This window comes from Macrosteles quadrilineatus, unplaced genomic scaffold, assembly GCF_028750875.1.
Source record: "Macrosteles quadrilineatus isolate MER2022 unplaced genomic scaffold, UCM_ALF_1.0 Scaffold_8__2_contigs__length_117827958, whole genome shotgun sequence".
Taxonomy (NCBI): domain Eukaryota; kingdom Metazoa; phylum Arthropoda; class Insecta; order Hemiptera; family Cicadellidae; genus Macrosteles; species Macrosteles quadrilineatus.
The window spans coordinates 40,051,558-40,064,637 of record NW_026542601.1 but is presented as its reverse complement, the minus strand read 5'-3'; the positions used below and the strand labels follow the sequence as shown (position 1 = coordinate 40,064,637).

Genomic DNA, 13,080 nt, shown 5'->3' with positions numbered 1-13,080 from the left:
CGAGAGATATTTTGGCTAGTGAAGCCAACGAACATAGAGAACTAAAGTTCTCTGGGGCCCAATAGGCCTATTAGAAAATAAATGGGTTTAAAGTAAAAAAACACATTTCATTTGTAAAAAATATGTAATAATTATTTCACAATGAAGAACATACAAATTTAACAAATCTTTGATAATATTCACACAGATGATCTTTAACTGATAAGCAAGTTTATCAATATTCAGTACTAGCAAAAATATACACTTGGCAAATACAAAAGAGAATGTGGTTTTCTTTGATTTAAAAGCAACATAATATAAATTATTTTCCTTAGATTCGGTCCAACAAAATAAAATAATAAAATACTTTTTAATCTAAAATACATGTTGGTCTCAGATAAAAGAACAACACATCTATTATACATTTGCCAAGTCATATTTGCACTATTTTATAGAAACTTAAGTTCACCACGATAACAAAAAAAGAGTACAGCACTTATCAAGTTACTAGCAATGAATATGTAAAAAAGAACACTTGTCCCATACACAACACTGCTACAGAGTGTCTACATGCACTTAACTGTGTCTGTACACTACAAACTGCTCAACAATTTAGAAACACAATTTTTTGATAAAACTATTCCAAATAAAAAATATTATGGACCAAACATTCTATTTAAAAATTATACTGGCACTTTCAAGTTTCAACATTTTTTTTTAAATTTAGACTAAGTGTCATGTAGAAAACACGTTTAAAAGGACTGTCACTTTTTTGTCGATTATGTTGACAGTCTTCATTTCAAAGGCTACTATGTTTTATTCCAATAATTTGTTTAAAAGCGTATATGTACAAGTGCTACATTTACAGGATCTTTACTATTTATTTTTAATTTTCCTAGAAACACTGCAAAATGTGTGTAACATCGGGCATACTTGAACCGCTCACTCACTGCCTTTACATATAATACACATTACAGTATAGTATTTTGCTAAAATAGGCTCCATAACAGTTATTTACACAATGACGAGTTTACTATACAGAAAGAGGAAAAGATTTATTGTTAATTTTCAGCACAGAGCTGCCAATAATAAATATATACTTTCACAAAAATACTTTAAAACAAACAGCATTAAATACTGGTCATGTATTTACATAAGTCACTAAAATACTGTTATACCAATATGGACTTTCGATTCTTCCACCTTCTAAAATAACACTTTGGAAATGAAAACAAAGATTGACTATGAACACACAAAAAGGTAAAAAAAAACTAGAGATAGAATAATAAACTAATAAAATACATCAATAACTCAAAACATATAAAACATTAAGGGTATACCTGTAGCAAACAACATAAAATTTAAAATATCATAAAATGTATTAGTATAAAAAATACAATGATAGCCTAAAAGCAAAACAACGCGGCTCAGTGATGTATCACAGTTAAAATATAAGAATAGAACATCCATTCCGTTCCTTCCGACACAGTACAAGGCCAACTGACAGTATTTGGTTTGTACCACAGTATACAAAAGTGCAGTTTTTAAAATATTTTAGAAAAGAATTTTTGTACCTTTACAAAATACCTATGATACAATGTTAAAAGGCAGTGGAACCATTCAGGCAAAATTACAGTTGTTTTAAAATCCCTCCCAAATTTGTACAAATAAATAAACATAAAACTATCATACCTAAATACAAAGATACAAAAAACTAACAAATCACCAAACGATTACATGTTTACCTCTAAACGACAAAAATAAAAAAACTTAAAACAACTTAACATTTGGTATCATTATAAAAACAATATTTACACAAAGCTATTTTTTTGGGTTGAAAAAGATTATTTGACTAAAGAAATGTTGTAGGACAGAGTCCATTATGTTTGAAAGGAAATGTATTTACTAAAGGTTGGTGTCAAATCAAATGCTGTCACTTTCACCTAGTTGGAATGGTCCTCACGGGCCCTAGCCGCCGCGGCAGCTGCTGCACGACCGGCACTACTTCGCAGCATTTTCCGCTGCCCTACATCTACAGATTTCTTACCCCTTCGTTTCTTACCCTTCCCACCACAACCGAGGTCACTTTCCCCTTCCCCACTTTCGTCTTTGGCGTCAGAAGGAGTAAGAGAAGTTTCCTCACTCGCACTAGGTTCGTCGTAACCCATGTCGTCTATCCTCTCTTCAGGGTCCACGCTTTCCTGTGTGGTTCCTTCAGGAGATAATGGCCTGTCTTCTACAACAGCAGTCTTACTTTCTTCGACCGAGTAGTCACTGGGAATGAGATTCAGATTTTCAGGCGGAGGAGTCTTTAGTTTTTCCTCTACCCCTCCGTTACTCGACAAATCGAGACCGGAAAAATTTGCTTTAGCGGGTGACGGAACCGGTGACTCTTTGCTCTTTTTTGGCAAAGGGCTTGGGCTTCGTTTGCTAGCGGCCAGATCTACCGGAGCTGAAACAAAAGCCTCTTCTCTGGTTCTCTTAGGTGCCTTCTCTTCTTGAGGTAGCCTGGGGAGAAGTTCCGTGGAACTTTTACTTAGAGTCTCCAACGCCTCTTTCATCTCCTGTTCCCTGGAGTATGACGAAGGCCTCTGCTGCTTTGGCTTTGCAGACCTCGTCAGACTCTCGAGCAGATGCGTATCATGAGGCAGCAGGAACTGTGCAGGAAGTCTTTGTTTGCTCTGATTCTGACCCGAGGAAGCTGAAGTTACAGTCGTAGCCCTACCACTGGAGACACTGGTTGTGGAACTCGTGCTCTTGTGTCCTCTGCTTTGAGCCTGGGTGGCACTCACACTCAAGCCACCATTGAGTAAAGCTAAACTGTCGTAAGCGGATGACATTGCTCCCGGTTGAAGAGAAAACGGATTTAAACCTCCCAAGCCAAGTGGTGTATACAGAAGACTGGGGTTGGGGAAAAAGAAAGGTAAAGAGGTAGGCAAAGTAGATGCGGCCGAAGAAACCGGTGTTTTCGATGTGCTTTTACTTTCGGTTTTATGAGACTTAGAGGTCTTGGACTCTGAGGAACCTGAAGGCGTTGATGTAGCGGGATTAGTCAATGCGGAAGAATCCATTCCAGCCAAGCCAGGTAGCCCTAATCCTGCCAAATTGGCAAACAGAGAGTTGGTCAAGTTCATGTTGCCCAGACCTGCCATGCCACTGAGAGCACTCATGTTGGGCATGCCTCCGAATGGTAACAACAGTGGGTTGTTGAGGCCAGACAGAAGTGTGCTGGGGAAGGGCAGACTAGCTGTAGGCAGTGTAGTAGAGGGCTGCGTACTGGCCGTAGTGGACGACCCTGAAGGTGAAGACAACAGGGGTGGTCTGCCTGGTCCTTTCTTCCTCTCTGATTGTGGGAGTCTTTTCTGCAAATCATGAGGCAGATTTCCCTTTTCTTTGACAAGTTCCGCCCACTTAGGATCAACATCGTACATAGGATTTTCAAGCAGCCACTGTGCAAGTCTCTTGAGCTGTGGGGCCTTGTTTCCTGTCAACTGCAACAAACATCAGAATATAACTTTTTTTGTAATTTGAAAATGTTTTTATGGTAAATTTGAGTAAAATGTCATCATGTATGCGAAATTGTTGAATGTTGGTTGACAGACCTAGACATTCCATTCCCATATTATAGTCATTTTTTTTTTTTTTTTTTTGTGTCGTAAGGCGCTAGGCTTGAGCCTGGGATTGTTTTTCACATTACTTCAAGCTATACCTAGGGGTTGCGGCAATTTCACTTAAAAATAACTTTTCCATTTTGAGAAACATTCTATTTACTTTGAGATTATTACTAAAGCCTCGTTCATACGGTGCAAGTTTACAAGCTACTCGCCAGCATGTAAGAAGCCGGCGAGTTGGCGAGTGTGCTTGTATTTGTTCACACGAAGATTGTCCACTCGCAGACGTGTAGAAAGACGCCGGCGAGAAGGCGAGTGCGCTTGTAGTCGTTAACACTATGCTTTTTCCACTCGCTCAGTAGCTAGCTTGAACCAAATCCTCCGACATCTTTGAATAACATGCGCACAAGCACAAGCAACTGTGTTCACACTGGGCTACTTTACACGCCTACTCGCTCAAAATCTGGCGAGTTGGCGTGTAAAGTAGCGGCAGCGTCAACTTTTTCCGTAGCTTTTTTACAAGCAGCTTTTGAGCGAGTATTTTGTTTACACTGAGCTATTTTACTAGCTGCGTGTGAAAAAGCCGGCGTGTAGCTTGTAAACTCGCCCCGTGTGAACGGGGCTTAAGTTTCATCTTTTGTTATCGTCACACCCAACCACCAAAGAACAACATTAAAACAAGTAGGAAACAACATATTTACCAATGAAAGAAAGCAAAGATTTGCATATTGAAATTATAATAATTTACAAGAGACTAAAACTACAACTGCAAAGACTTGGATGAGTCACAATAATCGCCATGTGCAGCACTTGGAACAATTTAGACACATGCACAAACCTTAGCATGCACCGTGTCAAGAGTATCAAAGAGTAAAACAGCACAAAAACACGAATGTGAAAACATGCAGAGTATGTTAACACAAATATTAAAAAGATAATGATAGAAAATACCGCAAAGGAACAGTTTTTATACTGATTTGCTATTAGAAGGAACGCCCTTGCAGTATATACCGTGGGATTTTCAGTGTGTTTTGCCCCTCAATACTATTCTACCTCAGCACTGCAAGTCATTTCCTTACCTTTTTACCAGTCATTCTATTTATAACTGACACGTTTTCATCCCCAGTCAATTTTTTCCAATCGAGAAGGGTCGGATCAACCCTGGGCCTTCGACGCCGAGGGGCTGATAGAAAATCAGCGCCCAATGATTGTTCAGGGATCATTGATGTTTGTTCTGCGAGCCATTTGTTAACCTACAACAAAATTGGTTTACACAAACTTGCAAAACTTCTGGTAGGTTCTATGCCGGAGGCTCCTAACAGAAACTCTATCGACTATCTCGTAAACAAGGTAAAAAATAATTTTTACTTCATGTAAAACTAATGACTTCAAGCATTAAACTCCCTTCTCTTGACATGTCTAATACTTTGATATCTTAGAAACTGTTGTGTTCCTTTGTAAACTAAAATAATCAGGGGTAGAAATATTGTTTTCCCACAGCCTAGAAGTACTCATCCTGAAGATCACTCGTTTGGTCAAAACTTGAATTCTGTTCCCCGGAGGAGTTCATTCATGATCCATGCGAACACAGAAAAAGAGAGAGAAAGAGAATAAAACACTTAAAGCGGACACAAAATATGTGAAAGGAGAAATCCTACCTTGGCTTCGTGAGAGTAGGAACTGATTTTGGCAGAAAAGTCGGCCACCTTGCTGATATCTGCAATCATCGCCTCGTACGTCTTGCGCTGCACATGGGCAGCTGAGGCAGAGTTGGGCTGGGCCATCTTGATAGCCTGGAATAGCAAACCAACAACATGAGTCTAGTGGTGAACTCGAAGCTTTGAAGCCCAAGGTGCCGAGTTAAAATTCCGCCAATCACCAAAGGATTTTATCTGTGATAATGGCACGATCCTCCAGAACTAGAAATAAGTAACGTGTAAAACAGTTTTGGGCTAGAACATGAGGAAACAAAAAAAATGTTCTTCTCAACAGTGCAAAATATAGACAATCAGGAATTGTCCAAATCAATAGAGTAAAGTCAAGTAGACACAATAAAATTCTCAAAATTCTTAGGTTTAGGATAACCATCTTATCTTATCTTATCTAACAGGGGCAGGTCGAGACCTTTAAGCACTTCATCCGGAATCGAATTATTGCGCACCCCAGACAATTGCTTTCTTGTTGACCTACAAGTTAAGGCGCCCAATGAATGCCTGTAGCTTCCCAATTAGTTCATCCTCAGGAAGGTATCTACCTCTAGCCATACTTCCAAGAGTTATCAATCTAGGGTCAGTGAGCTCGTTACAATCAAAGAGTAAGTGATCAGCTGTCTCTTCTGACCTATCACAGTACCTACAGATCGGTTCACCATCATATAAGCCCATCCGTTGTAAATGTTTCCTGAATCTTCCATGACCAGTTACCAGTTCAACAATTAATTTAATTCTTCGTCTTTCTAGTCTCAAGAGGTCATAGGCGACCTTTTTAGAAGGCCTAAACAGAGTAAGCTTGCTGACCCTAAGAAGGGGAACATCGACCCAGCGTTTGTGATGCTTTTCCTTGGCCCATGACGCAATCGCAGAACATGCACTGTTTCGTGAGATGCCACAGAAGGGTTGTGGGCCTATCATTGATGTCGCAGAGGCAGTATTTGCCAATCTGTCTGCAGCTTCATTACCTTTAATGCCTGAGTGTCCTGGCACCCAGCAAAGCGTAAGGTCATTTCTCCTACCCAACTCAGACACAGAAGCAAGACAGTCCCACACGAGCCTGGAGTTGAATTCGTAAGAGTTTAATGCTTTTAAGGTCGCTTGACTATCAGAATAGATATTGATTGTTTTGTCTCTGATATCTTTGTTAAGATGTTCTCGAGCACAAACCAAAATGGCAGTGACCTCCGCTTGAAAGACAGTTGGGTACACCCCCATTGGAAGACAAATGCCAGTGCCTCCATTTATCCAATGCGCACCTGCTCCAGTGCCCCCATTTTTGATCTTAGAACAATCAGTATAGCATTCTAAATCACCTGTGGGTATGGGTCCTTTTCCGCCAGACCAATCCTTCCTATCTGGTATTGGTACTTTGAAAGGCTTTCCAAAGGAGTATTTTTTGGACATGTGATCTGAAGGCAAGTCCAATTCATCATTATGTACCACCTGAACAATTTTGGAGTGCCCTTTATTGTTTCCTGAGGTTATCCATAAGTTTTCGCATCTAAGGCGTTGGGCTGTTTTACTTTCTACCACCTTGATGTAAATGTCGATAGGTAGCATATCAAGCAGACAGTCAAGAGCCGCTCCAGGACAGCTGCTTACTGCCCCAGTTATCATTATAAGAGCAAGCCTCTGAACTCCTGCTAAAGCTTTGACAGCTATAGTAGATTCCATTAGGATAACCATTTGAATTGGGATGCATTATCTCCCCCAAAAGTAAAATTCATAAGTATGTGTTTCGCAAAGATATACACACAAGAAATAGAGAACAAATGGACATACCCTGGTTTTTTTCTCAAAGAAAGCAACAGTGCAAGCAAAATCGGATGTAAATTCCTTAATAAATTACCATCAAATCTGAAAACTAATATACATACTTTTAGATTTAGAAATGTAGTAAGAAAATATCTCCAAGATAAAACTTGTTATTCTATAGAAGATTTCTTTTTATAGCTCTATCAATCGATCCAATAATTTTCAGTGATGAAGGAAAAAGACTACAAATTACAAGATCTGGTGAGGGAATTTAAAAACCTTGTCTCTTGTTATGCAAACAACCAAAAAGAGTAAAAAAAATCAAATGCAATCCTCTTCCGAAAATCGGGAATATTTTCCCCCTGAAAATTTCCTGAAATTTTGGGACCCGTCCATCCTTAATTTTTACTTTAGCCATTCGATATTAAATTTCACAGGAAAAGATAAGGAACAAAGCAAAACATTAACTATGAGCCATAAAGGAACAAGTTAACTGGATGAAAACGGCAAAAAACTATGATATGCATCTTCGCAAGGCAAGCCTATCAGGAAGGGGTTTATGATGACTGATGTTTACGTTTGTTGTGTGTTACCTGTTGTTGCTGAAGTAGTTGTTGCTGTAGTTGTTGTTGTTGTTTCAACAGCAGGTTGTGCTGCTCTGCCTGTTGCAGGAAGGGAGGCTTGTTGGAGGCCGCAGGAGATTTAGTCACCGTCACACTCACACTGGGACTCTTCTTGGGCTCAGACTGTTGTTCCTTAGCTGCTGAGAGACCCAACACAATCTCATCCAGCTTCCTCTTCTTCTTCTCCTTCCCCACCACTGGCTCTTCTACAGGCACCGGCTGCAAATATCCCTTAGTTGTAAAACAATCAATGAACAGTTAAAACTATTTTATACTAAGTTCTTGAATAATAATTTTGTGTAATAAGAGGTTTGAAAAAGTAAAAGGTGGCAAAAAAAAATTGTATCCGGTAAACCGGACTGAATTGCTGGCTGGGAAAAAAAATTTAAATTCAATAAAAATACTAAAACATAACACTGATATTTCATCTTAATACAGGTCTTCTTTAGGCTTCAATAGTCATTCAAAGATCTGTAGATTCAATCTACCTTTGATCCGTACAGTTTAACCTACTGATAATAATGTTCCTATATCGATACATACACAATTCTTCCTCTGCATCAGTTTGTTCAGCATATCATCCAACTTGCTCTTCGTCTGTTGAGGCTGCTTGTTTTTACTGGGCATCGAGAAGTCTTGCACCTCATCCATCATTGATGAAGTATCTTTCGACGTGCTGGCTTTGGCATCGGAGGAAGATGATTTTGGAACACTGAAAATAAATGTATGGTTTGAAATAAACTCAAATACCTAATTGATTGATTGATAATTATTTATCCAAGTAGGCCTACACAAATAATCGTATTGCTGCCTACTTCAATATTCTGAAATGGGCAAGATGTTGTGTCTTTGAATATATGTTTGTTCAAAGACAGAAACTTCTCTAAACTTTAGCCAGGCCAGGCCATGCAGCAAAAAGAAATTGGCCATAGTGTGACGGTTTCAGCTTTGGATATCGTTACAAGTATACTAGTTAAAAGTTGTAGCCTGTTACTTATGAACAATAGAAACCCCAATTACTAAACTATTTAATGAAGCTAAAATGAAAGAACAACTTATCTAAACTGTAGCACATTTTAAATCACATAAGATAGCACAGTGGTAAAAAAAATTAAGTGGAAAATAAAATTTTCATATCAGCACACTGTGGCGAGTGGCTTGTTCATTCAGTGTTCTACTAAATCACGAAATTCGCAACAGCTGATCATATACAGGTTGGACGTCTACATAAATACCTAAAAGTCAACTGTTTTAGTCTGCAACCTACTATAAAAAATTTAGTTGGTTTGAATATACATTTGGTGTAACTACCTGGAAGATAAGTCGATGGGTGTGAGTGTGCTGTTGGTGCCTGGCAGCGTGTGTGAGGGAGGAGGCTGCTGTTTGTGATACTTGAGATCAAAGGGCATAGACAACACACGAGATGTCTGGTGAGACTGCTGATGAGCTGGTGGTGGCTGTAGTCCAGTCACTGGCGTTGACCTTCTGTAACATTACAGCACTCATAAAACTATCAGCATTCCGTGGTCAAATTAGATAAACATTCAAAAATCTTCAATTACAATAGAACCCCTTTCAACCGCACTCCGTTAAACCAAAACTCGAGTTTAACTAAACCATAGAAATTAAAAACAATAAGATTCACAGATTCACTTAACAGCAGGAATTGTCCACTGTAGCTTGGGGTCATTGGTTTGGCTTGGCTCGGTCAATGGAATGCAATAAAGCAGATGACGACCTACATCCCTTACCGTGATAGAGAAAAAGTTTAGAAAATAGCTGACGGTTATATGAGATTTTTAAATGAAAAAAATATCAGAATTTTACTGTATTTGCAAAAAAACAACAACAGCAAAGCCTATATAGAATAGTTTATAAAAATCTATAGAAAGTTGAGTAGAAAAATCATGCAAAAATTGCTTTTAAAAGAGAATTTAGTATTGTTTTTATGGAAAGACCACTTTGAAACTTAAGTGTTTGTATCCAGATAAACCACCTCCATTGATCATCACACTATGTTGAATATGCCTACCTTGATTCCTCCGAGAGAGATTCGTCGTTGTCCCACGGAGCGGCAGGAGAATGTTTCATCATATGAGACATCTGCATGTTTGTACTGTTCAACAATGCGTGCAGCTTGGCTGAAACACAGAGACATCAGTGAAAACACTTCAAAATCCATAGGCTTTTACAGTTAAGTTAAACATCTACAAAATACTCAGTTTTATCATTTACAACTTTTACTTTTTATCGAGAAATATTTTAAAATTCTAATTAAATATTGAAATTTATAGTAGGTAAGGGTGGTAGAAAATGTTAAGAGTCCTTGGAGCCTAAACGTTCTAACTCATAAAACAATTTAAAAAAAAAACTACAAAGAAAATTTCTAATCTCGCAGTATACTAGATTTTTAAATCACAATCACTTTGGTATACAAAAACAAATATTTTGAGATGGTAAATAACTCTTTAACGGCTGTTTGAAAATAAAGAAATTACAGAAACATTGCTCTTATGGCGGGCAAATCCAAGATGGCCGTTGGCTTCCATGGACTCCCTTGAAAATCAATTAAAAACAGCAACAAAATTTTCTAATCCCACAGTACACTAGATATGTAATCATAACCGCTTTGGTGTTATCCAAGATGGCCGCTAGCCTCCAAGGACTCTTAACTAGGGATGGACGGGATTGAATTTTTAGTTCGGGACGGGACGGGATTTTTATTTCCTTCCCGATTTTCGGGACGGGACGGGACGGGATTTTTTTCTGTGCATAAAAAGAAAATCTTGAGTATTGCAGTTACCAAAAAAGACATACAAAATCAACAAAAATAAAAAAAAACAAAAAACAATGGGTAATAATTTACAGGTATAGAAACTTACCTATAGAAACTTTTATTTATTTACTTATAGAAACTTGTGACTCGCAGTCGAAATGACTGATCGTCGGTATGACTCGCAGTCACGGCATGATCGTCGGTATGACTCACGGTCACGGGATGATCGTCGGTATGACTCCGCGATCGTCGGTATGACTCGCAGTCACGGCATTATCGTCGGTATGACTCGCGATCACGGCACGATCGTCGGTATGACTTCGCGGTCACAGGGTGATCGTCGATATGACACGCGGTCACGGCATGATCTTCGGTATAACTCGCGATCCCGGCACCATCGTCGGCATGACTCCGCAGTCACGGCGCGATCGTTGCTAGGACTCGCGGTCACGGCATGATCGTCGGTATGACTCGCGATCACGGCACGATCGTCGGCATGACTGCGCGGTCACGGCGCGATCGTCGGTATGACTCCGCGGTCACGGGGTGATCGTCGGTATGACTCCGCGGTCTCGGGGTGATCGTCGGCATGACTGGCGGTCACGGCATGATCGTCGGTATGACTCGCGATCACGGCACGATCGTCGGCATGACTCCGCGGTCACGGCGCGATCGTTGCTAGGACTCCGCGGTCACGGCTCGATCATCGGTATGACTCCGCGATCACGGCACGATCGTCGGTATGACTTCGCGGTCACAGGGTGATCGTCGATATGACTCGCGGTCACGGCATGATCTTCGGTACAACTCGCGATCCCGGCACGATCGTCGGCATGACTCCGCGGTCACGGCGCGATCGTTGCTAGGACTCGCGGTCACGGCATGATCGTCGGTATGACTCCGCGGTCTCGGGGTGATCGTCGGCATGACTCGCGGTCACGGCATGATCGTCGGCATGACTTCGCGGTCACGGCGCGATCGTCGTTATGACTGCGCGGTCACGGGGTGATCGTCGGTATGACTCCGCGGTCTCGGGGTGATCGTCGGCATGACTCGCGGTCACGGCATGATCGTCGGTATGACTCGCGATCACGGCACGATCGTCGGCATGACTCCGCGGTCACGGCGCGATCGTTGCTAGGACTCCGCGGTCACGGCTCGACTATCGGTATGACTCTGCGGTCACGGTGTGATCGTCGGAATGACTCGCGGTCACGGCATGATCGTCGGTATGACTCGCGATCACGGCACGATCGTCGGCATGACTCCGCGGTCACGGCGCGATCGTTGCTAGGACTCCGCGGTCACGGCTCGATCATCGGTATGACTCCGCGATCACGGCACGATCGTCGGTATGACTTCGCGGTCACAGGGTGATCGTCGATATGACTCGCGGTCACGGCATGATCTTCGGTACAACTCGCGATCCCGGCACGATCGTCGGCATGACTCCGCGGTCACGGCGCGATCGTTGCTAGGACTCGCGGTCACGGCATGATCGTCGGTATGACTCCGCGGTCTCGGGGTGATCGTCGGCATGACTCGCGGTCACGGCATGATCGTCGGCATGACTTCGCAGTCACGGCGCGATCGTCGTTATGACTGCGCGGTCACGGGGTGATCGTCGGTATGACTCCGCGGTCTCGGGGTGATCGTCGGCATGACTCGCGGTCACGGCATGATCGTCGGTATGACTCGCGATCACGGCACGATCGTCGGCATGACTCCGCGGTCACGGCGCGATCGTTGCTAGGACTCCGCGGTCACGGCTCGACTATCGGTATGACTCTGCGGTCACGGTGTGATCGTCGGAATGACTCGCGGTCACGGCATGATCGTCGGTATGACTCGCGATCACGGCACGATCGTCGGCATGACTCCGCGGTCACGGCGCGATCATCGGTATCACTCCGCGGTCACGGCATGATCGTCGGTATGACTCGCGATCACGGCGCGGTCGTCGGCATGACTCCGCGGTCACGGCGCGATCGTTGCTAGGACTCCGCGGTCACGGCGCGATCGTTGCTAGGACTCCGCGGTCACGGCTCGATCATCGGTATGAATCCGCGGTCACGGCTCGATCATCGGTATGAATCCGCGGTCATGGTGCGATCGTCGGTCCATGAATCGCTGTCACGACGCGATCGTCGTTATGACTGCGCGGTCACGGCGTGACTGTCGGTATGACTCCGCGGTCATAGCGCGATCGTCATTGTGACTCGCGGTCACGGTGCAATCGTCGGTCCAATAATCACGGTCACGGCGCGATCGTCGTTATGATTCCGCGGTCACGGCACGATCGCCAAAATGTCTTCGTCTCCGGTGTTCGGGGACCTATCGCTCGCAATAGCGGCGTTATCGGCACTCGCGACGCGGCAAAATCGCCGACGATCGGACCAAATCCCGTCCCGAAAAATTCCCGAATCAAATGTAATCCCGTCCCGATAATCGGGAATATTTTTTTCCCGAAAAATTCCCGAAATTTCGGGACCCGTCCATCCCTACTCTTAACGTATGTTGAATGAACAAACTGACAAAATCAATGCCACTGCCACAGTTGCCATCTATAGAAATTGGCGTTGGTTACATTGAGCAACATAAGTAAGAAATTTTAATGTGATACA

The 13,080-nt window shown here is 42.4% G+C and overlaps 1 protein-coding gene across 1 annotated transcript in view; it reads right to left on the bottom strand.

The window, feature by feature from the left end:
- Positions 1-105: 105 nt before the first annotated feature.
- Positions 106-13,080, bottom strand: part of LOC129001452 (chromodomain-helicase-DNA-binding protein 7-like) — a 77,684-nt gene continuing 64,709 nt past the window's right edge. Inside the window, exons 32-38 of the mRNA XM_054428741.1 lie at positions 9,713-9,821; positions 8,992-9,165; positions 8,224-8,392; positions 7,651-7,899; positions 5,249-5,383; positions 4,670-4,843; positions 106-3,470 (exon numbers count right to left, since the gene is read on the bottom strand). Coding sequence (XP_054284716.1) covers positions 1,923-3,470; positions 4,670-4,843; positions 5,249-5,383; positions 7,651-7,899; positions 8,224-8,392; positions 8,992-9,165; positions 9,713-9,821 — 2,558 coding nt within the window. The 3' untranslated portion in view covers positions 106-1,922. The remainder of the gene's footprint in view (positions 3,471-4,669; positions 4,844-5,248; positions 5,384-7,650; positions 7,900-8,223; positions 8,393-8,991; positions 9,166-9,712; positions 9,822-13,080) is intronic.